Source organism: Varroa destructor, unplaced genomic scaffold, assembly GCF_002443255.2.
Source record: "Varroa destructor unplaced genomic scaffold, Vdes_3.0 BEIS01000003.1, whole genome shotgun sequence".
Lineage (NCBI taxonomy): Eukaryota > Metazoa > Arthropoda > Arachnida > Mesostigmata > Varroidae > Varroa > Varroa destructor.
Genome location: NW_019211456.1, coordinates 12,299,199 through 12,324,800, shown reverse-complemented (window position 1 = coordinate 12,324,800; position 25,602 = coordinate 12,299,199). Strand labels below are relative to the sequence as shown.

Genomic DNA, 25,602 nt, shown 5'->3' with positions numbered 1-25,602 from the left:
CTGGGCAAGCAAAGTAAGCTTGAAGTTTTGTTCTTATGCTGGAAACGGTCGATTTAATACCCTTCGCTTGTGCGCGTTTTGTAACCGAGTGAGCCGGTTAGTAATCCGCCTAAGATAACTGCAAGAGAGCGTTTTATCTTCGAAAAACGTGAGTTAAACAGATTTTTATCTATAAAACAATTATTGTCAACTGGTCTACCGAGTATCAAAGTGTTCCGTCACTAAACTTAAAGTAAGTTTGATCTAGCTACGAATTCTGTTGATTCCAGTTTTCGTTGGTATTTGAGGACATCGTTGTGCTGAAGTACCAACCGAAGACCACAGCACCTAGAGCAAGACAACCGATACCATAGTAGCGTGTGCAACACGTATCTTAGTAAACAGATGTGTCGGGAGCTTGGAGACTCAGAACGGCACTTAGCCTTCATGTGTTGAGGTCACACGAAATTCGCCCCTAGACTAGAAATTGTTATTTTGTGTACAAAATTACGTCAAGACAGACATGTACGTATTGCGATTATAATCTAAATGACCAACATTGCTCTGTTCGAGTAATTCGAAAAGTGCTCAGCGATAATTTATAGTTGACAGCGATACTTCGGGTCAGATTTAAGCAATGGTAAAGTCTTTCGAGTTATCAGTGAAGAAAACACTTGTTGCTCGTTTGTCTTCACACGTTTATTGTAGCTCTATAATGTCAGAAACTAACCATTTAGCCTATATAAACACGGCTTTTCCCTATATATTCTTAGGTAACAACAGCTGGTATCACAAACCGGAAGATTCGATGTTCAAAACGCGGAACTATTGAATAAAGTCATTTACACAACAATCGTAATTTTGTCACTACAATTCACTGCTACTGCTGTGCCCCTTGTTAGCTAATTCCAGACACATGGGGCGTATTATATTGGTCGTACAGGTGATAACAATCAGTAGATATCAACATTACAAAAGAAGCGTAATTTCCATAACAACATTAGCGGATCATCAACAAATACGTAGCACATTTTCACATATCAATATCGATTTATCTCAATATATTGTTTAAGGCGTGTCGAATCGCGCAGTTGAAGTACCTGCAGCAGCAGCAGCCGTAGCGATTGTCCGGCTTGTCAACCTGCGTTATTTTCATTCTTCGATTTCATCCGCATCTGTTACGGCGGCAGATTTCTCTGTTAGCAGTTCAGCCTCTTGCCATCATCGTCCGGTCTATCAGTATAACAGTTTTAGCTCTTCGAGTGTTCTTTGTCAAATGAATTGTTTGGCGTGGGTGGCCTTCACGACTGAGGTGTTTTCCTCAACGATTATCCGCGTGACCTATAGCGCCTTCAAACGCACGATGGTAGCCGCAATTGTTTTCTGCCAGTTATAATGGATTCTGCTCTTCGCACAGAAATCTTATATGTCATTTAAAGTTCGGAAAAGTATTATCTACATCAAAAAGATGTATTTTTAAAAAATTTGTATCCGTAATGAATCTGCTTTTACCAGACGGCCTGTAAATGTTTGCAATTTGCTACATTTTCTGTTGCTCATGAGCAGCCGACGCACTGGGCCCCAAATTAAACTCCAAATAAGCAAGATAATTACGAAGTCTTCCGTATTATTAGATTGAAAAGCTGTACCATTAGCTAGAGGTGACCTAGTTTTGAAGTATCGCCTTATGTAGTTCTCATTCATTGAATTCAGTAGATAATTTGAATCTGGTGAATACCATACATTTGTTTTTCATACCATGTACATTGGATAACTAACTGGCTTTACAAAACTTGACGAAAACAGTCCAGCTCAGATGAAGCATTCAAGGTAGCGAATTCCGCTAAACGACAAATTTTTATATCTTCAATGAGCTCATTTTAACCTTCTCAGCCACCGAGGGGTTTTAAATATTTATCTGGTTCTATTTATTGACGCACTTGCAGGTTAAACGTACCAAATCTAACGTCAGTTTTTTAGTTCGTGGTTAAATTATATCCTATTAATAATATTATTCATTCCTATTATCTCTAGTTATAATACCCTATTAATAATAAAAAAAGAAAAAGTAATATTACCTGTGACTCTCAAATTGCATCAGTGAGTAGCAGATTTAATCAAAATCGATTATAGAGCACAATTATCTTGGGTATTTACTTAGCTATAATATGACTTCGCATTTTGTGTATACAATCCTCTAGTATGGCTCATGTGTAGTTGGGTATATAATACGGTTGTTCAATAGCTCCATTCAAAACGATTATGTTATCCTAATAGTTGAAAAAAGACACCCAAGGCTCCTAATCGGATGAGGAATGGTTCGGCCGTTTGATACGAACGAGTTTTCAAGCATATTTTGATTAACAGAACGCAAATTTGGTGTCCCATGTGAATCGAGCATCATAGAGGCACCACCTCGTTATTCGCTAAATACATAGGCGTATCTAGATACGTTGCTCGCGTATCTATTAAATGCGTCCCTTTTTTGTGGAACTGCTATTTTTACACGTTTTTAAGTTCGCCTTCTTACCGATTTATTATTGCTGTCGGATGCCAAACGGAAACAATGTGAACACGGTCACGAACGATTTGTACTTTAAAATCTGTTTATGTATAGAACTGTGTCAGCACCGATTCTTCGTTAGTACTTTCTTCATTGTGTGTTAACCAGTGGTAAAATGACCTTGGATAGAAGTCGTATTCTATCAATCACAACGATGAGTAATCGCGTCGCGTTAGCTTTGCGTCTACAGGCATCGGGCTCTGCTTTGCACGCAGTTGCCTAATGCAAGGCACTGAAAAGATATTGACCGTACATCAGACTAACAATAGGGCGTGAGCTCGAGGGTTAGTGGTTACACGTACGCCTCATCCTAGGCTAAAATTTGAATTTGGATTCGACACTTTCTCCACCTACGGGTTCCCTTCATGCTGAGCGCCAGTAACTAGTCGGAGTTGGAGGCTTCTGACGTTTAACGATAAGAACGCGCATATAGTGCTTACATAAACGCAGATGTTATGTTCTTCACGCAGAACACGTTACTTAAACAGGACATTGTCAGCTAAAAGCAAGTAGGTGTGGTACCAGCTAGATAGAAGAACAAGAAATCGACAACGTGGTACATCAGACAAGAACACTTTTCGAAATTAGCGAGCACCTACATGTGCCAGGAACGTTCCTGATGTAGGCAGTTCCGTACGGCACTCTTGTTTGTTGTTTATTAGCGATGACGCTGCCAAATCGGTCGATGATAATGATCAGCGAAAATGCAGAAGAACATTTAATATTGTCAATGGCATCGAAAATAGGAAATATGTACTCTAGAAGTACATATAACATTCGGTCTACGGTAAAAACCGCGTACGCAGTTGTGGTCAGACGACCTGGCGCCAACCGTTGCATCTGTTCGAACAATCAGATATGGTTCAGTAACGGGTTTTCAGAGCTACGCGGGAGTCTGAAGGGTCAATGTTTACAAAGTACTCAGACAGCCACTCTGGGCGATTATTCGAGTGAACAGCGACTATGTATATTCTCTCATCCATATATCTGTTCCATATTCTTGTAGGCGGCAGCTGCCCGCAAAACCCGACCGACTACTTCATGGAATCAGTAATGCATACAGATTGTTCATTTATCAAAAGTAGGACTATAAAATTAAAGCTATACAAACTAGAACCTATTCGATGTGGCGCCGCTACATACGCAGCGGTGACACCTTTATCACGTGTCAACACAGAGATATATATGAAAAGCTAATATGAGTCTGTACGGTTTGATTTTAACTCGTTTTTGCCTTTCGTATAGGCTAGGCGAGACGAATTTCCTTATACGTATCAGTTTAGCGTTCTAACATTCAATAACACCATTGATAATAACAATCATTCAGTAGTAGTGGTAAAGTGACTCTGTGCCATAAGAAACATGATGCACTAGAACGATTTGAGGAGACATCACTCGTATACATTTTTAAAGGGCTCATATTGGTTTAGGAAAAAAGCAGACTGATCATATTGACTGACACGGTCTCTTCCTGGAAAGGCGGCTAGCTTTAAGAAAGGGAGAAAGGTTTCGTGTACGTGTACGTACGTCTAGCTATCTAAGCAGATGCAATTGACGGTATTGTTGTATCATCTAAAAACATTAAATTTGGACTTACTAAGAGCAAGCTCAAACCGTATTGACCGTATCAAAAGGTATCAATGTTCTACAGGTTAGACGACTGTATTAAGCTCGATTAAGACAACAACTTGCGCATTAAGTAACGTTTTAGTGCACACAAATACAAGCTTCACATACGTGCAGTCCAAGTTTTTATAGGTTTATACCAGGCATACAAAGAAATTAATTGTGATCCAAGATATTTTTTGAACATACGATGGTTATCGTTTGTATCATCGGACTAAAAATGATATGCCAAAGTAATCTATAAGAGCGCATTGATTGTAAGTGAGGTTCTCGAGCTGATGTGCCATATTATTATTTCCATAGATGATTTCCGTTCTACTAACGTAAACATGTTGAACTGGACTTCATTCATCATGAACTTCACGCATATACACAGACATTGTAAAGACTAATCCGTTCGAGCGAGTGAAAGATGGTTTGTCTCTTTTTCTTTGCATCGTAGAACATTGTTACACGACTATTGCAAAACATATTTACGTCACACTACTCTGATAGAATGGATGTACACGAAACGAAAAGCAATTCAGCCTTATTTAGCATTGTTTTTCCTCATTTCATTGCTCTCTCTTGCTTTGCTTTTGTTTCTGGATTCCGTTTTTAATCGAAGCGTCTTAGAAAAAAAATTGTTCATTATGTAGTAAGTAGTCATTTGACTATGTTCAGGAAGTCCCATCGCGACCTATAGGTGGCCGCCATTGCAATCAGTAACGTCTAGAGCATAAGATAACGGTCTGCCGTTGGATGTGTGCACACTGTTCTAGGATAGCAGGACAAGAGCTGTCCAATTCATTTCGAAACGATATACCGTACGGTCGTTCGTTCGTTGAATTCTCCTGTCACTTGGCTTTGTTATAATTCGTGAATCGATTGTCGTCTAAAGCAAGAGCCGATTAATTGACTGCAGAAGTCTGGAGCAGTGCATCTTGGCTCCCTATTATTATTTCCTACACACTAGAGAAATTTGGTGGGTACACGATTAGAGTACATTGCTATAACAAACACAGATCTCACGTCATCGTAGGGCATATCGCAGATCTGGCCTGTTAATAACAGAATCAGATACACTATAGCCTGTTATATGTTACCTTTAAATGTGGAAATGAAGGGCAGATGTCGAAAAACCGTGGTGCCGCTATATCCTACATGCGATGTTTTGCCTATTCGGCCTAACTCAAAGGAAACCGTTGACTTTTGGGCGTCCAAGACACATCACCAACTGAATATCATAGTAAGCTAATTAATGTTCGCTATGCTTAGCGAACACAATGATGCAACTAAATCTAAATACGTAAACACCTCGTTGATGCGGGATGTAGAACCAGCCATTTTGCTGCCATAACGTGATGCAATGGTGATCAGCCGTCGCTAACGGCTTGTGTGGCTGAAAGTGTTTGAAGTAGCCGCCAAAACAATCGTTTGATTGCTGGTATGCTCCGAGCATTACGCTATGCTAGCCAGGTCTAGCGACCTTATATCGTAGAATGCGAGAAACGCCAGGAAGGACGGGATTCTGCCGGAGTGACACTACATTTAGTATTATAGTACCATTAGTACAATAATAGTGCTGCGGCCGAATCGACGCTGTACGATCGTAAAGAAGGTCAGCGGAAATGACTAAGGAGTGGGGCAAATGTTTTTTTCTCGCTTGCTAGGGGGATAGTTAGATTGCCATAAATGCTAACTTCGATACAACTAGAAAAGTCGCGACAGGTACGCTGCTGCGATTAAGCGCAATGGCGCCTGCACTTATACTACCGCAAACGAAGCTGATTCGGGCCGTAAAGCAGGGGCAATGTGGGGAATGAATAATTGCGAAATGCAATAGTTTGACGGCACAAACGACACTATATAGTTATAAAGGACCGCACGGACGCTTGCTTTGTGGTCATTAGCTAGTTAACAATAGCAAGACTGGCAGGGAACGTGATCAGACCGGACGTAAACGAAAAGATAAACAGCGAGCCATCGGCAGGGGAGAGGCCGCAAGCAGTCGAAAAATTTGAAGTAACCAATACCACAGCTGTTGCTAGTTGACCACAACGTTAGCTACGAGCCAACACCTCTTTACGACAATTCCTCTCCAATGGATAAAATATCGCTTATATCGATCGGACACGAGCAATGGACTAACTGGCCCATAGGGTGCAAAATCCCTTCCTTTTTACGAGAGCAGGACGTAGAGCAGATCGGCTAATTTGCTTTGCCTGGTTTGTCTACCGGAAATACTGGAGATGAAAAAGAATATTGTCATATATCTCTGTGGCCAGCAGCCAATTGGCTGCCGGCCATTATGGAGTATTGCCGAATCACCTATCGATTCAAGCTTGGGTGAAGATTTACAAAATACTTGTTAACAGCTTCCAACAAGCAGAGCAAGTAGTGGATGTAAGTCACTTAGTAAACCATAGGACAGGAAAATAGTCTATCTGTATCTCTAAGCACATGTGCAGGACCAGGTTAGGTTTGTGTCAAACGTAAATTTGACAGCTTTCAATCATGTAGCACTTACTTAAGGGATCTGGTGAAACTGAGCGAGCTGGTTTCAAGTTCTGCCAAGTGCGACCGCTGGCGGTAAATTAGTCGAGTGTCTAAAGGCCTATAAATACAAATAGCCTGTTTCTAACAATAGGCGATAGACATACACCAGACTCGCGCCTTCTTTAAGATCTATATTCTCTTAGCAACACAATTACCAGTTTGATTTTTTATGGCTCTGTATCTACACGTAATGCAATATATAATCCATAGCGCGTAGCTCACGCTAGTAGCAATAAAATTATGAGTCTTAAAAGCGTATTTGGACATGTTGGAGGGCTATCTGCTGATCTATGTGGGCTAGCTTGTTATGTAGCAACACAATTTAATTAAAGAAGACATCGTCGTATAGAATGCCCTATTATTTAACGTAGCAGTAAACTCGGTTCTAGCAAAAGTCGATTTCTCTCAATAGCTATTGTGTAATGGAACCTGTGTGATCTGTGTAAACGGTGATGTGGTACAAGCCATATAACGAGTGACCTTATATAAATACATCAGAAGCTCTAGTATGCGTGATTTATTTCTGCAACACACGCAACGCACATGTGCGATGAAAGGCGTTGTTATATATGAAAAAGCCGAGGAGCTTTGGTGCACTTTTGAAACCTGTACAATATTGGCAGGCATTCTGAAACGACACAGCAGAACTATGCCCCTTTTCAAATGATCGAGGTTTTGTCGACCAAAATTACTGAAATCAACGGCGGCCGACGTCAGTGTACGCGTTGAACGTGGAGCTAGCTGTTGCTTAACGGGTCAATGGTTACTATGAATGTAGCATTAGACGAAATGAACGTGAACTTATGTTCGAACAATCATGATAACTTTAAATACAAAGGCGTCGGATTGAATTAAGTTTTTATAAATGAGGCAGCTTCACGACAGTGATTCGAAGTAATTTGGAAAAATTCTACATACGAATGCTGTACTCAGTTAGATTCATTATTCTCTTGGGTTGTCTGGCCCACATTGAGTTTGCTGGCAAAACCGTCGAGTGTCGATTCGTGCTATCATTCTAGGCTACCGTGCCTGGATTATATGCATACCCATAAAGGGCAAAAATGATTGCAACGCAGCTTCTTATGTTGAAAGGAAGCTTGAGACATCGGCATTAAGGTATATCGACCGCGGCTAGTACTATTGCTTTGGCAATTACTGAGGAACATTTTTCTCGCATGGAGGACGAAAATTGTTCACTACGTATCTTGGCGTCTATTCGTCGTACAAGCAAATCAATACGCCAATATCACTGGAACTAGGGCGACTTTGCCCACGCTATGTTACGACATGCATTACTTGACTACGGTCATTTTATTATTATTATTATTTTACCACGCATGATTATTTTAAGAATTTCGAGTCAACGCGTTTACTCATGTCAAGTATGCTAATTTGGCATGTACAAACAGAACCGGGTTATTGGCCGTACCGAAAAGGTTCGTTATTTTAAACGATAGTTCGCGTCCGTTAGCCTTATGACCATGATAACAGTGGTCTGGGAACCGCAGACTCGCCGGCCTTAAAAACTCTGATAATGAGAGCTGCAGAGAGGACAGTTAGGCAGTCCTGTTCGCTCTGGTGGGCCAGTTACAAGGAGGCCGTTTGGTCCCATATGATCACGATTCCAGCTAGTTGGTTCTGCTCAGCTACTCAACGAATCGACGACAAAAATCTCAGCCATATCTCTCATATGCAAACGTCTTTCTATTAAGTGCTCTATCATACTGGCTTGTTTCCATTAATCCTTACGCCGACCGGCATTTACGCTAGAATTACATGCAGCAGTGTTTCAGATATAGAAAAAGATATAGATATATCTTCTAGGATATATATATATATCCTAGAAGAAGACTTATTTAGGCAAAATACGGCGAATTTTCTTGGCAGACTTAAAACACACTTCATTAAATATTGATAGAGGTTTTTCCGGCAGTAGCTTACGTCGTAACGTTCTACGGGTAATTTATCTTAATTTTTGTCTCTGGACGAGTATACGTAACAGCCCGTCGACACCTGATTTTTATATGGATGTCTGTATAGAATTCATGATTCGGGAATTGTAAAGTTTTTTAGCCTTACTTTTCCTCTTTTTTTGCTTCCTGAACGAAAGGGCTACTGTTTACTTTCACAAACTCAATTTACTAACGCTACTAGCGCCTGTGTTAATGCGATTTATTGGGAAGGTTGTCCTCATTACTTATTAGGAATCTGTGTGATGAAGTCGCAGAAGCTAGATTGAGCTATTTGTTAGTGGGTTTAGTTGTCCTAACCGAATGATATTCTTTTTTTCACGCGAAGGTGTATGTAGGACGGTCCTGATACCATTGAAGCGTTGAGCTGAATCGATATGCTCTACGTGTGCCTGTATGTAAATTTGATGCTTAGAAATGGGGCCGAAAGCGATGGCTGTAACGCTTCCTTGGCATTGATGATAGAGTTTAAAAACACCGTTATTAAACAGCATTATAACGACAGCCACGAGTGTTGTCGCATCTAAGTCAAAAAATTTTACAATTTACTGCTGATATTTTCCTCACTAATCAGTGTGCAGCAATAATCAAACGGTGCCCCGGGTAACACCCATCAAGTATGTACCTAACATCTGCAAGTGTAACTATAGTATCATTGTAAGACAGGCGGTGCGCGCTACCGCACGTTATTAATAGACTTTTCAAATTGTAGGTGATTAAATGGACTAGCTTTTTGGAAAAACTATCGATATTCATGAGTATAGCTGTCGTTGAAGCTATATAAATGGCTCGAATTTTTAAGCAATCACGCGGCACATTTTACTTAGCTGGCCGAGATCATTTAACTTACGATATTTAGTCAATGAACAACTGAAAGGCTTTGTAATATTCTGCTAATGAACGGCCAGCGGTTGGCCCTTGATTGGCCTAAAACTGGAGATTTATTTTCATCATCCTAAGTAGTAGCCATTTATCTTTAAACCCGGTTCTCGTATAAGTGGTGAGAAGTCGCATTGCGTCCTATCGTAGTTTAGTCGCCTGCCAGTTATATGAAACTGCTATCTACATACTGTATGCAGGTTCCAGTATAAACAAAACCTTCGTCCGTGACTGGCAGTCTTTAGGCTTTGTTATAGAAATGCTTTATATACGCGAAATATACGAATACCATTTTCAGGCTATGAGTCGCCGTGCTGGAGGCATAATTCCTCGCCCGTCGGCAACGCTTACAGCGACCAAGGGATCCTCGTCGCCCTGTCCTCCACGCCCGGCACCTTCCACTCGAGCCACAACGACTACAGGAATTGTCATCACTCGCACGGAATACAGTACTAGATCTGAAGAGACACTTCCTCAAGTGCGATCATCAACGACGACTAAACCGTTGTCCAGTAAATCCACTTTAAATAATGTAGCTAGCTCACACAGCACAAGGCCATCGAAGGATGCTGCGGCAGTAAGTATAACATTATCTACCTATCGTTTCGCATGATTCTAATCTCATTAGCTTATAGAGATCTTTTTTTTTTTTTGTTAACTGTTGCTGTTCCTGCATTCAGTCGGTAGTGGCAGTATGTCTAACAAGCTTCTAATTATCATCACCTAAAGAAATATTAAATATCGTAGTTTCTGCATGCTTTGTTAAAACGGCGTCAGCATAGGCCTGCTTATATACATAATCGTGTCAAAGCCAGTTACACCCGTCCTATACACGTAAACGATGGCGTCAATACAATCTATTTAACAGTGAATTGACTTAGTCATAGTAAAATTAGATATTACACAAGATTTAAGCAGGAATTTATCTAAAGACAAATTTACTTATTGGAAACTTTTGCCTTCGTACATTTTTCCTTCGGATGCGGTTGTGGATGATATATTTATACGCTGACTAATGCACGCGCTGTTGACGATAGAAAAGCGGTGGAAAGCCAATATTTTCGTCGACACGCACCTCCACGCTTCCCGGAACGAATGGGAACACTTCGATTTCTAAAACGTCCGCTTCTCGGCCGACGCCTACGCGAACTGTTCGTACAACGGTAACGACTCTTATGACTAAACCTCGAACTAAGGTACACAAGCCCGATAGCAGAGTTACCCAGCTCGATAGCGTCAACTAAATTAAGTCTATATATATATATATATATGAGTATAGCAAATATGAACGAAAAAGCAGTCGACGATTTGGTGAGGGAGCAGGTCATATGTTGTATGGCAACGTGATGAATGGTCAAAAAAAGAGAGATTAATTAAGCGGGATGTGCGTAAACGGGGTTAGTTTTGCTAAATGCAAAGATGTAGCTAAATGGGAAAAATACTTTATTATATAGAGATTTTTCCCAGCACTACTTGTCAGTCATATAAGAAAATATAAAGATGTAACTGTCAACAATTTAACTCTTCCATTCCAACTAAGAGAATCTTCGTGGTGACGTACAATGAAATCCTCACTTTTTTTTTATTTTTATTATTATTTACCTGTATTATCGCACCGATACAAGGTACCTTACAATTGATCACAGCTGGCTAAATGTTTATCTAATGTTTGCGACACGAAAACATGTAGAATCGCAAAATAGAAATGTCGAACTATTTTATTAGTGTGCAACTCATATTCTAGGCTAAACGATAATTCTAATGTCTTACGTATTATATATTACTGCTGAAGCATTTTTTTTCTCTAGTACTATAGTAAGCGGATATCTAATAAATAACCCATCCCTGTTGGGCAGGCTCAAAAAAAAACTCCGCCGCTCTTTAACGTCATCAATCTCACCCCACCGTCAAATACTCAAAAATCCGGCTACCGAACCGTCGCCACGCCCAAGGTACTACCAGCCATTTGCACTAGGCACCTACGCTTAGTTACGTATTCCGTCAGATGATCTGAGGCGCGCTCCGTGATGCCCAAATTGCAGCTTTTCTTAGATTTACCCATAGCAGACCTTGCTCTGAGAAATCAGCGGATGTTCCGACCAGATGCGATTTCGAAGTAAGAGTGTCTATAATTATCGTTAACTTCTAACGATAATTTCCTAAACTTGATAATAACGTTAAGGCATGTGGACGCATGCATGTGAAAACAAAGAAACAAATAGGCGGGGGTCACGTGGCAGTTTAACACATTAAAGACAGAATTAACGTGTGCTTTCTCCAAGATGAAACTTCAAACACGAGTGCAATAATCAAAATACCCCGCGTTTGTGGGGTGTTCGATTTTCATATTCGTCGACTTCTTAGTTCTATGAGTAATGTGTTTTTTTTTTTTTTTTTATGCTGATCTTGAACTGGCACAACTTTTAAAAGAATAAGCATGTTTTAATAAAGAGTGGCACTCGTGTTGATCAGTTTCACTTCGCGTTCGTGTAACATACGAATCCTAATAATAGTATCCTTCATTTTTAGAGATGACCTAATCGTCAACCGGTTCTCCTGATTCCTGCTTTCGTTTTGTATCGCCTTTTTGCCAAAATATGCTTCATGAACTAAAACGATTCGTAATTCGAAAAGCCGATGTTTGGCGAGTGAGTCGGGTGTTGGGAAACTTTCCTTTAGGCTCCAAGTTACCTTTGCCGCGTAAAATCATCAACTATTATGTTGCAATATCGCTTTATGTCGCCGGATTTCTCTACTTGGATTGATGAGTTGAGGCAAGCAGGAAGTTCCATTGAAAGTCTGGCCGGCTTTGAGCAGTTTATAGTAAGGGACCCACATCAAATTCTGGCAATGCATAGCACTACTTTCTTTCCCCATGAATGGTCTTCCTTAGCAGACAGCTAGACGTCAACGTTATAAGGAGTTTTTTTTTGCGTTCGAAATTATCGTGCAATATCTGTTCTTTTAGCGCCGATGATAATTTTTTATCGAAGTGTCTTCCTGTCCTGTCGAGTAGGCTGCAGCAAACAACAGACAGGTAATCGGTTCCCAATGATACTTTTACTGAGTTTATACGGAAGGCACATTCCTTGTTTCTGTATCTTTTTTTTTTCTAACTCTTGGATGGCTAGCTCTCGTTTGTGCATCGAACTTTCTGAGTTAGCTGATAACATTCTCGCTCCAGAAAACGGGCAATTTGTCATTCTTGCCGCCTATTCTGAGTTTCTTAGTAATTAGACGTAAATATGTGCTTCTAATCTTCTCAAATCCCTCGAAATTCGGATTCCCCTCCAACTTTCTGCATAATCCCTGTCAATTGAGTTGCAGTTATTTGACAGCAGCAACAGCGAAGGTGACAGGGTCTTGTATGCGCCTCTTTGATCTCAACCCCGCAAAAAAGCAGCGTTAACGCTTAAGTCGCATGTAAAGAGTACAGTCGACACAGCCTGCCCACTATGCAATCTTTGCTGGAACTTAAACATTTTTAAAAATGAATGATGTTGCTAATGAATCAGCTTAAGAAGCCAACAGCCGAAAGTCGTTTGGTGCGTTCGTATTTAAACGCTAACTGTGATCTTAATAATTCTGAATTGATGTTACTTTAAAGCTGGAGGTTCAACCTTGAAATAAAACCAGTAGTTAAGGGTTAAAAATTTATTGACTTTATTTTTAGGAACGGAAAGAAACTTTCAAATTAGCTGATCGACCCTGTTTTCTAATAACGTATATCTATACATGACGTTATTACTTGAGTCCTACAAGATGTTAGTATTTGTTCGTACCACAAACGGTACTTTGAACCAAGTCAGTCTATATACATTAGTGAGACGTAAATATAACGAAGTTTGTCGTGACCATTCTTTTTTTTTGTTTTCGAATTACATCTAGGTTTGACCATTTCCAGCACATTTACATTTGTATAGGTGTTTGTCCTGCTTTAGATCTGCTTTCCCGGATTGTTTGATCTCGGAAGTGGACAGCGGTCACCCGAACGAAGCCAGGGTGTGGCCGTTACAGATAAAGGCAAATCTAAGACGAACGTTTTTTCTTGTTATTGTCAAATCTGCATGGGTTCTTTGATCTGCATTAACAGCATTTTATGGGATTATGTTAATTACTCTTAATTATCTTGAAATACATTCAGTTGAAAGGGCGCAAGCCATAGCTATGACTTGGGTACTTGTTTCTAGTAGTTTTTCCAACGGAGTCGGGTAAACAATGATCTGCACATCAATTCTACTTAGCTCTATTAGCGCTTCTTTGAAGGTTTTTGCGCGAGAAATAGCCGGAGATTAAAGTAAATAAAGGTAATCGAACATCTTGAGAATACAAGTAGCATAGTACATTAGTTATTATGATCGTGTGGGGCGTTTTGGTGTCTATTACGGATATACTTCTTGTATGAATATTTCGCCAAACAGTATAATTTCATCAGTGTAGTAGATGTCTATGTACGGTCGTCGCTATGCTCTAGCTACTATACTTCCTTTGGGCTTTCCATGTCGAATGTCCAGCCTTTACAAGTCACCGATATAGAGGACCAATATCCTCTATCTGACAACGATATTCAGCTGCATTTGCAAGTCCTATCATCTTTTGAATCTTACAATAGTCATGAATCTGTCATAACTACAACAATAATAAGTCAAACGCTATTCAAAGGGCTATTTACCGCACTTTTTTTGCTGGGGCGGCGTGTACTCCCGAAGGTCTCAATCGTGATTGCTTTCAGAGCACTTTTGCCAATAAACATCCCGATCGCAGCTTTTCCCTCCCGGAACTTGACCCCTCTCTTTTGAAGTAGTTTGTCGGGAAAGCTATTGCTTAGTTATGTACTCTCGTGTACACATCGGACATGAGATAACACCTAAACAGCTTTCACAGGCGCATGCTCCCCCGTCCCCCACGTATTTTTGCGCGGAATAACATTCGCTAGTAAAAAAGATATGCTGTCTATTACAACGCAAGATAGCATCCCTCTGTGGAAACCAATCGGTGGAAATAAGATGAGGTCGATTGTACACTTTGTTGACTCTAGTTTGCATTATTCTAATACAATCCTTTAAAGAAATTCTATCGATAGAACTCGCAATTAAGAATATAAAAACAAGTTTAATTAGAATATCTCTTATACATCTCCTCTCACATTCTTGCCATTCGAATCACACGGAAAGTTGAGTGATTTACCACCACCACCGCTATGCTTTCATCTTCATGATCCATTTGCTTCCAGGCCAACGGACCCTCAGTGCCTATACGTCCTTCACGTGCAATGGACTCGTCAACAACATTTTCCGTACAACCGTCTAGAGATTCACCAAGCAGAACCTCAGTCCGAGGAGGCACAGCGATATCCTCCTCTTCCTCGTATCACAACGGGCCAGCATTGAGAACTAAGGCTTCCAAATCTAATAGCGGTTCGGCAACGTCGAAGTCTCGAGCAACTTTGCCCAATCCGCTTTCAAAAAAATCGAACAATATGCCTTTAAATGAGGTACTACCCCCTGAAGAAAGACCTATACCCCCGGAATGCGTTCGGTACATATTAGTTTTCATTTCACCTTTGAAAAGCGTTCAGCGTGTGTTAAGTAGGCAAATTTTCTTAAATGTTTTATGAAAACATCCATACCAAACTAAGAAAAAATATATTAAGGTGATGCATTATTATTATTATTATTACTGATTTTTGCCTCGTACTCTAAATTATAAGAACGCTGTAATATTTTAGGGCCTATACCATTAGTTGGACTGAATTTGAGTCTGACTCAAATGATTTATGCACACCGGCATAGAACAATCATCACTTAATTTTTCGTGAGTGACACTTTCTGTTCTATGCAGGTGTGATATTTGTAAGCGAGGCTTTTTACCGGAGCGCCTAGATAAACACCGCGAAGTGTGTAGAAAAATCGAGAACAGGCCTAGAAAGGTGTTCAATGCCATTAAGATGAGGACAGCAGGAACCGAACAGGAGTCGTATATTCGCACAGGAGCTCACAAGAAAGACGTACCGGTTAGTACATGAATAGACATTTTCATGTTTTCATTTTTAAAGCTTGTCTGGGATGGTTTAAAGGGCGAAACAGAAGCATCGTCGGGATCAATACAGGCTTATTTCGGCACCAGCTATCGAAGGATGCAACTGGCAGATCAACGCTTTAGCACTAGTGCTAGCCTAAGAGCTACTGTTTTCATTGGTAAAGTTTGTTTCGTATATGTGATTCAGACCACAGAAACGCAGCTTTCTCAAGTTTGCAATTTTGCCTTTCAAAAAGCTGTCCGTCCTCGGTTCTTTTTCTATTAATTTTCATTGCCTCATATCTAACCTTTGGCAGTCATACAGCTTTGTAAATCGTTAGCAGTTGTTTTAGCATTGGCATCATTGAGCTGCAGCTCCGGATTGCCCCCGTAGGCCTTACCAAGATTAGATATTTATTTCATTTCCGATACTATTCCTTTTCTAATCCTTTCATCCGATACGTTCGGCCTGATTCCAGGTGAAAAAGTCGAACTGGCGCGCAAAGCATGAAGAGTTCCTCCGTAATATCCGAGAAGCGAAGAAAATTCAGTATTATTTAGCTAACGGCGGAAAGTTAAGTGATTTACCACCACCACCGCCGTCCGAGAACCCGGACTACGTCCAGTGTCCCCACTGCGGCCGAAAATTCAACGAGGGAGCGGCTGAGCGTCATATTCCGAAGTGTGCGAACATACTCTCGAATAAAAAGAAATCCCCGGTAAATGCGTCCGCGGTCGCTGGAAAAAAACGATAAAAGCCTAGTTAGTCGCTTGATGAGTAATCGCGGCATAGGTCCATATTATATGACGTCTAGGATAGCTATTAGAGTTATGGGAAAAAGAAAAGGGAGAGAACGCGCGGAATTCAGACAGACTACTCTTCACTTTTAGTTAATTCGTATTTTATTAACTCCAGATGTGCCATAGCACTTAAACCACAGTGCAGAATTGTTACAAGCACCAACGGCTGCGGAGTTTTTTAGGGTTGGACTGTCTGCTACCACTAGAACAACATACAAAAAACTACACATACGGCTTATATGTAGTATTTAGCCGGTTAGTCCTAAAATGGTAACGCATTACATTTCTAGGTCATAGAGTCTTTTATTTGACCAGAAAATGTGTAGTGAAATGTGTCCGCAGCGGTTAATAAAACCTTTTAAGGTTTGTATGGACAAATTATATTGAATCATTTACCAGTACGTATTTTCGCGCCTACTGATGTTTAGAATCAAAATAGCCGGGACCAGCTTTACCCCAATTGACCCACCAGTATGGGTCTGTGAAAGCTTTTGATGGCTCTTCGACATTTTAGTAACTACAGTGTTTCTCGGAAAGAACATGGTATTGAGATGATTGAGGTGTCGCTTTTTTGCCCTAACTGAAGATAGCTTTCTTTCATAATATGCCATTAAAATAACATATGAACATCATAAAAAGTTTGAACAGGTGTACTTCCGTTGTAAAATGGTGCAGTAGTTAATTGCATTATTCTACAATTGCAGCATTTCTAGATTATTTGATGATTATTAGGAACTTTGTCCTGCAATGTACTAGGCAAGCTTTTCTATTAGTCGCGAATCAATCACTATTATATGCGATACAAATCTCTGCGTTTATATTACGTTGGAAATAAAAAAAAAAAAGACTGATACGAAAAAAAAGTCGCTGAGATAGCACATGCTTGTTCTACGTTTCCTAGTTATTTTCAGCGTTCTCCAAATTGATATAGTGTGAGTAAAGGTCGTAATCAAGCAACCGATAATCAAGGGACAACACATAAAGTACTCATTTAGAAAGATTTCTAGGCGCTGATTTATGAATCTCCACGGTGGATAAGGAGTGCTACTGTAATGGTAAATTACAGGCGTCTAGAGCATCGGCATAAATGTCACTATGCAAAATCTTAAACGATCATTGAACATATACCAGGTGATATGAAGATTCATAGGTTATTGGGTAAAAGATATCTAAATAAAGAAAGACCAATACTGTTGCATTTCAACAATCATACGATTATATAGTAAAAGCTTCCCTTAACGCTTTCAATCAAATTAGGCATGCGTTCCGCACGTATCTATAATACCAAGAAAATGCATTTAGTTGGTCTATCGATAGGGATCAGGTCTTACTTGTCGTTTGGTTTATAAACCGCAAAATTTCTTATTTTAAAACATAAACTAAGCGAATAATTGAATTAGTTTGCATTTATGATATTCTGCCTACGTAATTAAATGCTTCTTGGAGCTGCTTGGTATAGGGTTGCAATATATATATGGCCTCCATGTGGGTGCCTTGGTAGCTGATTATTTGAAAATTATGGGCATAGTTACGGCCGATTGGAACGAAATTATGTGTGGCTCGATGCAGTTGGGCATACCTAATTTTTCTGGTAAACGAAGTTCACTCTACAGAAGTCTGAAGCGTATTATTTTACGAATATACCAAGGACAGTACCTGTCTTCGTCGGGAGTTGGGTAGACGTTGAAGTATATGACTATTCTAAGTTCTAATAAGTTTAGGAGAACCTAGATCCTCGTCTACCAGCAAGTAGAATGGCTTCGGGAGACGTTAGCATGCAAAAAGGAAAATCTAAGGACCCTAATAATGAAGAACCACGTCGATCGACAAGGTTTCCAGGGATCTCGCAGTTGCTGCGATCACCCATGGATCACTATTCCGATCATAGCCGAGCATCTGTCGTAGATTTCCCTTCGAAGAAAATCCAGGATGCCAGTCAGGTCCAGCGCCTACTTAGCGTACCTGATACCGATGGGGATGAACTCCTGCAATTGCTGTGCCGCCGCAGCACTGAGCAACGGATGGAAATTAACTGCGAGTTCAAGAAGCTTTTCGAGAGCGATATCTCTGCCGAAATTAAACGTGCTATACCGAAAGACTCGGAGCTTCGACGCCTACTGCTATTCCTCGTTACGCCAAACGACGAGTATCTTGCCCAAGAGCTGTGGGATGCACTCTGCGATGCTAAAAACGTGGATCTGCGTACCATTATTGGAATTATGGGTACCCACAAATGGCAAGATCTACAAAAGATCCGTTGTGCGTACTTCCGACGCTTCCAGCGATCTCTTGAGAAGGTGGGAAATCTAGTAAACGTACAGCAGGAGCGTTCTTATCGAATAAGATGTATTATAAATGGTAGTGTCATTGAAACAGGTCGTTGTGAGCTAAGACCATTGCCATCTTGTGCTTTTGACGAAGCGGTAACTAAGATTAGTAGAGCAAAAGTGATTTTTTTAGTAGTAGTAGTAGTTGTTGTGAATTTACCCAGTTCACGTTAATAGAATCTACATTATACATGTCGAGGCTTCCGCATGCAGTTTTAAATTTATCCCGTCGAATAACTGAGCCATCTTTTTCCTTAGGATCTGGTCCGCGTCAAAAATCCTTTGCGCTGCGGACTTCTTCACATACTAAGAAATGAAGTTGATAATAGGCCTGTGGACATGAATAAGACGAAAAAACACTCAGCTTTTTTGGGCAGAAGCACAATTGAACGAGGTGAAGAAACCACGAAAGTTTTCATGCAGGTATGTCTGCATCAGTTGAAGACGACCCCTTTTTTTAGGGCAGTTAACTTACGCAAGAGAGAAACTGTCGAAGAACCCAGTTACCGGCGTAAGCTGTAGTCATTAATACTGCGAAAGTTTGTATTTGCAGCCATGATATATGCAATACTGAGAGCTTTTTAGCGTTAAAAAATCAGTAACGTGTTGGTTGGATGTGTAACTGTAAATGTAAGTATTGTTATTGATGTACGTAATTATTCTCGATTTTTTCATGTTTTTACCAGTATGCTCACTTATGTTCAAAATGTGAAGACCCGCTTTTTGCTAACACTTAGCAGCTCCTTATTGCTATCGTGACTATCTACTATTACTAAGGTCAACGTACACACAAGAGAAAATGATACGTTTCCCAGCGTAAGGCTAGAAAATCAAGATACCGAATTTACGCCACAATATTACTCGTGTATCCGCTGTTGTAACGGAGATGTGTGCTACAGAGAGATGCGAAAGTGGTGCCAATTTGTAGAACTTGTCAATAACATATATTTAGTTGTGTTAAGATCATAGCAACATCGTTGGTAAAGGCGTTTTCCTTTGGACATAGCGTTTATCTGCCCTAGACAACGTATCGTTTTCTAGGCTGCATGTAAGTACGGATTCGCCCACATGCGTGTTGTAGACTTAGCGCGGCAAAAGATAAACTTCGAGCCAATAGCGGACGCGGCCCAACGATTGCTAGGGGGTAATGAAGGCGCTTTGGTCGCAACGCGATTCCGGATAGCGTTGGATGAGCCTGCTTATTATGCGGAAACGCTACGGAACTCTTGTCAGGGTATGAGTACAGATCATGCGACGGTTATACGCATCGTAGCCGGGAGGTAAGGGTTTGGATGTATCTCTATTTTATATCAAATTGTCATTATAAGGGCTAGTCGGTGATGTTTGTGTAGTTTGTATCTTGTAATGGCAGCAATGAAAGAATGTTTGTCCCGGTGCACTTCCGTGCAACCATTAACTTGGGTATCATCATATGTATATTGAATTGCAGGTCTTCTATTGACATGCAAGACATCAAAGTAGCGTTTAGGAACAAGTATCACCAAACTCTGGAGCAATGGCTTCGTGGAGGCACTGTAGGATTTTACCAAGACGGCCTTGTTCGGCTCACTCATGGCAATCGAGCTGAAGTAGACAAACTTACGCTTGTGCAAAAGCCAGATTCATAGGTGTAATCCGTAAACCGTTGGATACTTGAATTTGCTGTGTGTGTATTTACCTATACAGGTTTCGGTTTTTGGTTTCTGTTTTCAAATGCTCCATATGCCCGTTTTCCTATTTCTATTGAAGATCATTTGCTCCAGGCACTACAGGAACCGGCAGTGACTGTAATGAAAAGCCAGTTAGTGAAATAAAACGAAAAGCAGAATTTGTACCGTAAACATATGTAAAATAGCGTGAACCATTGTTGTGGGCAGAGGAAATATGATAAGTATAGTCGTTCTTCAAATGCGTGTAAATATATATAGTAAAAAATAAGTAATATGCTAACGTTTCCATTATTCCCACAAGGATATCAAAACAGGATCAACCTTCATCATAATTCCTGTTAGGAAAAATTTTCGAACTCACAATGAAAAAATGGCGGGAGTATGAAAAATGGAGGGAGTAAGCACCTCTGTACGATCGAGGCCAGTCTATTGGCCTTAATTTACTCACATGGCAAAGCTGCTGTTGATGTTAGATCACTGATCCAATCCCTGTAGGGGATCATTCGACGAAAATACTGTTCGTACACGACATAAATCGGTGTTTCAATATTTACACCGTTGAGCCATATGGACGACTGGCCACAGCTGCTTTCAGCGCAATGCTCTACGCTTGCTCCGATTTACACCCCAATAACACGGCTCCCGTGGCTCTCGAACTCTTTGGGGGCGCTCCAGACGAAATCGCGTGACATGCGCCGATAACTTCCGCATGCTTGCTCTCCGTCACAGTCAACTATTTACCAGCAGAGACAAGCTGCGAGTTCAATCGACAGCTTGCCCTCGCACTGGGAAATAGTGTTCAGGCAAGCTGCCGCCGCCGCCGCCTCTTCCGTCCCAGCGGTGCCGTAACTATGTCCCGCAGTCGTGTAAATTATATTGTATATGCAAAAATCACTGTGCCACTGATGTAGCCATCGGTTATAGAAACAACTGCGGAAAATCTCTAAATCATACCAGTAGAATAATAAAGCATGGTATCAGCGTCACTGAGTGATTTGGAGACGTAACCATTCGTTAACACAACCATGCACTTAATAATGCGATGTACATCTTTACAGATTTTGGAATCGACTTAGCATGATTTATTAATTTCATGTTACTTCATATTTATGAAGTGCTTGTTTTCTCCTGGTGGATGCCATTCATTTCAGTATATCGATTTGCTTTAGACTTTCTACGCCTCTTGTGAGATTGTTCTGAAAAGAAAGGTAGAAATGGCGAGAACATCTGGAAAAGGGCTACATGACGGGGTCGTTTCCTGCGTCCTTTCTATAGAACTATCTATTTCTAGATTCCGTTCGTCACGCCGAGAATTCTCACCGTTTTCCGTTTATGTACACCCGTGCTCGTTGCTACTTTAATTCAGCTCCCCGACGAGTCAAATAGTTGACCGAACTGCCTAGTCCTCCGTTGTATGCCCCTTGATGGCATATTTGCCCCCACTCCCGCGTTGTCCATAAGTCATCGGCGTTTAACCATTACGAGCCATCCTACTATTCTATATATATATATTCTATATACAAAGAACAGCGAACCAAACTAGTCTAGTCACACAGAAGCCTCCGAGGTGAGAGTGGCGTGCCCGGGAAAACCCCCCTTCATCATCCTTCTCCAGCCTGATGAAAACCTAAATGAGCTGTCGAATACGGCACATACATCACATTCCTGATACGTAGCATGCCTCACAAGTCTCCTAAATGCAGATGACCCTAACAGACGGTTGGAGCGGTAGTCCTTCAAACAGCTTGTTGTCAAGCTGCTATCCGACAAGCCAATCGCCAACGTGCAGGGCACGGCTCTTAGAATGGAGTCTTCTGATGACGTTGAGATATAAATTGAACACGTAACTTTTAGTTGCTGAGTTGAGTATGTATATGAAGCAGATAAAGCGTGATTAACTTTAGCTCTGTTATTAGGCGTTACCTTTACTAAACACCCTTGAATCCAGTATACTACCAATCATAAAGCGAGTATAGAACTAATAACCAGGGGTAGTAATTTAAAAAAAAGCTACTCCATTATACCTTATTATATATATAAACTTAGTACCAAAATACGGTGGGCCTCTATGTACACGGTGGGTTAGCTTATTTAAATCTTACTCTATTATCTATCTTCCTGTCCAAAGAGTTTCCAGGTGCGCGCGAAGGCAGCCAGCATTTCTTTATTCATTTATTGACTCACACTTTAATTATTATTGGTAACAGGCACGCATTAAATCATTATTCGAGAAAATGCACGGTTTCACTCAAGTGTCGAACGATAAGAAAGCTGTATACAAGTGAAAAATAGTAAATTGAAGTTTCCATGAAGTAAAATTTCGGTGTCGAACTGCGGTTTTAAGAACTTGCATGTCGCCCTTGTATGTGTTAAGGAAGATACATCCTATAATGACTAGCATGTAGCACAGGTTAAACTTCAGGTGAATAAATCAGAAGTTTTCGTCACGTGAGACTTCATGCTGGAATGGAATGCTGCTTAAAATCCGATGTCAAATCTGTATGTAATGGGACCGTTGTTAATTTGTGTTCGAAAGTGACGAATACGAGTGTTCGAAAATAGACATCAACGCTCTATGAGCTTCACCGACAACGTGATGGCAGCTTCTCAGATATTGAACAATCAAAATGCATTAGCACTTATCTACCGGACAACTTCGCCGTTATTTACGGCGTCTGACACAAGTGTGATCGGGCTTTTGTTCCATTAAATGTTTGATGATCATTGAGTAACGCCGCCCATAGACATCACACACATTATAATGTTTGTTTCCTCTTCGCAGTTCTGGAGCTCACTGAAAGCCCTGTAGCCGAGCGCAAATTGCCTCTGCACATACATTAAAATAAAAAATTCTGCACATACGCATCAACACTGAAGCGAAAATCTGCCTCTTCAGTTAAATCTGCCTCTTCAGTTAAGACCATGAAGTGATTTTTAGTTTTTATAGTAATTTACTTTTTATTTAGGCTTTCGTGTTTTTTGTGCGTTACTTGAACTCATTTTTATTTTTACAATGTTTGCTTACGTTGGTTATGTAGTTTGTTACATTTTGTTGCTTTCCTTAATCCAGAACTCTATTGAAATAGTTTCTGTACGCTAAGTACTGTGGATTCAAAATAGGTATCCACACATGTTTGTTATGTCACCGTCACTCATGCGGCGGTCCAGTGATTAATGTAACGTATTATAATGGTGGTTGCAGGAAGGTCAGCTAGCCAATTCCTCGACTCAGCGCAGGTTTACTCTTTCGTTTTCTTGGTGCCATGCTGCGTTCTTCTATTGCTTGAATGAGTTTTCGTTACCGACGCCTTTGACTTTGGTGTACTCCCCTTATCGACGGTACTGTACACCTTATCTTTCATAGCGACGTACATTTTCTGCGGGCTTAGATTTTCGTTTATCTCCTTAATTTTTTCACAGGCCTGTACTCGGCTGACGACTCCAAGCATGAGGAATGGGTGTAGAAAGTAGAAGATAACATTCAGCAAGAACATAGCCAGCTTGATGGCACGACGAGTTGGGCCAGTTTCGATGGATCATTTTGCGGCAAGGGAATTTGTAGAACGGAACAAACATGGCTTGTTAGCGATGGGAATGACACTACGCTAAGCTTGTGTAAAATAAATGTACCGTCGTCCATCTCGGCAGAGATCTATCCAGCAATATTTGATACAAACGTATTGAAAAGCTGTTGACTCGGCCTTTCTAGTAGACATTCATTTGGAAACAACTGTTCATACAGGTTCTTGCCCGGCGTACCACCCTAGGGCTTTTAACATTAGCATAAACTGTTTTCAATGGCTAATATGGGACACCAAAATGAGACAAAAACGAGCGAAATTCCTCTGCACCGACAATTGGCTATCATTTACCTTTTCCGAAAATCCACCACTAGGATGAATGGGCTCTACTTCGCAGAAACCTTCGAATGCAATCCGGTCGTCTTTTAGCCCAACAATCGCCTTAATAAGTCCAGAGATTAGAAGTGGCAGTAACGGCGCCAGCCAGTAGAATGGTGCTACGCAAGAGCATGTTGGGGCGCACTCCGTCATCGTTTGGGCTTCTTTATTTTCTATGTTCCTATACAACAGCAAAAGTAACCCTTAAATAATAAAGCGCATTTGCGGGGCGAAAACATCACCTTAATATCCAGCCGATTATATTCGTGAACGTTTAGAGAGACTGACCGTTTTTGCTTGCACATATGTTCGGAAAGGGTAAACGGCATTGACCACCGTTGAAGAATTGATAACGAGTGAGGAGATTTCGTCAAGTTCCTATTGGGAAATAGATATTGATGATAGATCTTTTTGACAAAGACAAATTTTTGCTAAAGCAACTTTCCGGCTCTGAATTGTTGACGTGCAAATGAGCGTCACCTTCGTTGAGACAATGAGATAAACAATGCATACCTTTTCTTTCCTGTTTATGTTTCTTAGTCAATTGGAAAATGTATCTGATAGCTTCGTTGTTGCATCTAACTAACTAGTATAGCCATGAAAGTGGTGCTGCCACAGGCGAAAAAAATTACTATCCAGTTTTATTTTGCAAGTGACGTTACATTTTTGTTTAAAATTTTATTAAAATTAAAAAAATTATTTGGCCTAAATCGGTTGGCGCTTGGCAAGGTTACCACATGACAATGATTTTGGTTGTACTTAACGCATTAATGTCAGTACCTGTATTAATAAAGAAGCAGATGAATGTCATTAGCTGCTAGAGGGGATCAACATAAATATGTCGTTCGAAAATGGCCAATGCATGTACTCGTCGTGAGAGGTATAGGGAAATTTCGACGAGAAAATAGACGCGTGGCATTGTGGTTCTATTTTAGGGGCAATATCCTCGTTAAACTATGCAGTTCAAACACACTTCTGATGACTGTCTTATTTTTATTTTAGTGTACATTTAGCACTTGTCCTATTCGTTTTCAATAGGACGAGTTGTGAACGCCAACGTACTGCCTATACCGCTATAGCAGATACGGTACTTTGACTGCGGCTGTTTCCCTAAGGAATACTTAAATAAACATCGATACTTAAACGAAAGTTCTTATTCCTGATGGCTCAGCTTTATCCAAACTATTCTTCACAACGATTACGGCGGGGCTAAATAATTCGGGATCTAAACGCGCCGTCAGAACTGTGGGTGCTGGTGTGTTGACCGTTAGGGAACGTACATGCCCTGCATGCAGGATGCCCGTGATCGCGAGCTGCGCGGTTTGTTCACGT

The 25,602-nt window shown here is 40.7% G+C and overlaps 3 protein-coding genes across 15 annotated transcripts; 2 read left to right on the top strand and 1 right to left on the bottom strand.

Moving 5' to 3' along the window:
- Positions 1-7: 7 nt before the first annotated feature.
- LOC111247599 (uncharacterized) lies at positions 8-17,252 on the top strand. Of its 10 annotated transcripts, none has more exons than XM_022798711.2 (7): positions 8-148; positions 9,854-10,132; positions 10,593-10,706; positions 11,412-11,507; positions 14,789-15,093; positions 15,397-15,568; positions 16,053-17,252. In XM_022798711.2, the coding sequence occupies exons 2-7, from the start codon at positions 9,857-9,859 to the stop codon at positions 16,326-16,328; spliced, it is 1,239 nt and encodes a 412-aa protein (XP_022654446.1). In that variant the 5' UTR covers positions 8-148; positions 9,854-9,856; the 3' UTR covers positions 16,329-17,252. The 10 variants fall into 10 exon arrangements, with proteins under 10 accessions (XP_022654446.1, XP_022654445.1, XP_022654444.1 ...); XM_022798710.2 differs by having other exon boundaries at positions 10,593-10,718; XM_022798709.2 differs by having other exon boundaries at positions 10,593-10,751.
- Positions 17,253-17,402: 150 nt separating this feature from the next.
- Positions 17,403-23,252, top strand: LOC111246959 (annexin A5-like). Of its 3 annotated transcripts, none has more exons than XM_022797421.2 (5): positions 17,403-18,671; positions 18,960-19,124; positions 19,743-19,981; positions 20,152-20,367; positions 20,686-23,252. In XM_022797421.2, the coding sequence occupies exons 1-4, from the start codon at positions 18,129-18,131 to the stop codon at positions 20,327-20,329; spliced, it is 1,125 nt and encodes a 374-aa protein (XP_022653156.1). In that variant the 5' UTR covers positions 17,403-18,128; the 3' UTR covers positions 20,330-20,367; positions 20,686-23,252. The 3 variants fall into 3 exon arrangements, with proteins under 3 accessions (XP_022653156.1, XP_022653155.1, XP_022653154.1); XM_022797420.2 differs by having other exon boundaries at positions 20,673-23,252; XM_022797419.2 differs by lacking the exon at positions 20,686-23,252 and having other exon boundaries at positions 20,152-20,553.
- A 95-nt stretch (positions 23,253-23,347) lies between these two features.
- On the bottom strand, positions 23,348-24,898 carry LOC111247151 (uncharacterized). Of its 2 annotated transcripts, none has more exons than XM_086983413.1 (3): positions 24,784-24,852; positions 24,244-24,473; positions 23,348-23,871 (listed from the first exon to the last, which is right to left on the bottom strand). In XM_086983413.1, the coding sequence occupies exons 2-3, from the start codon at positions 24,421-24,423 to the stop codon at positions 23,611-23,613; spliced, it is 441 nt and encodes a 146-aa protein (XP_086839539.1). In that variant the 5' UTR covers positions 24,424-24,473; positions 24,784-24,852; the 3' UTR covers positions 23,348-23,610. The 2 variants fall into 2 exon arrangements, with proteins under 2 accessions (XP_086839539.1, XP_022653500.1); XM_022797765.2 differs by having other exon boundaries at positions 23,349-23,871; positions 24,244-24,451; positions 24,784-24,898.
- Between the last annotated feature and the right edge of the window lie 704 nt (positions 24,899-25,602).

Coding starts and splice junctions, on each gene's coding strand:
- LOC111247599 (XM_022798709.2), top strand. CDS start 9,857: ATGAGTCGCCGTGCTGGAGGCATAATTCCTCGCCCGTCGGCAACGCTT. Junction 11,508..14,788: donor GAACCGTCGCCACGCCCAAG/GTACTACCAGCC, acceptor ATTTGCTTCCAG/GCCAACGGACCCTCAGTGCC. Junction 15,569..16,052: donor CTCACAAGAAAGACGTACCG/GTTAGTACATGA, acceptor GCCTGATTCCAG/GTGAAAAAGTCGAACTGGCG.
- LOC111246959 (XM_022797421.2), top strand. CDS start 18,129: ATGGCTTCGGGAGACGTTAGCATGCAAAAAGGAAAATCTAAGGACCCT. Junction 19,125..19,742: donor CCACGAAAGTTTTCATGCAG/GTATGTCTGCAT, acceptor ATCGTTTTCTAG/GCTGCATGTAAGTACGGATT. Junction 19,982..20,151: donor ATACGCATCGTAGCCGGGAG/GTAAGGGTTTGG, acceptor ATTGAATTGCAG/GTCTTCTATTGACATGCAAG.
- LOC111247151 (XM_022797765.2), bottom strand. CDS start 24,423: ATGACGGAGTGCGCCCCAACATGCTCTTGCGTAGCACCATTCTACTGG. Junction 23,872..24,243: donor GTGGTGGATTTTCGGAAAAG/GTAAATGATAGC, acceptor CGTGCCATCAAG/CTGGCTATGTTCTTGCTGAA.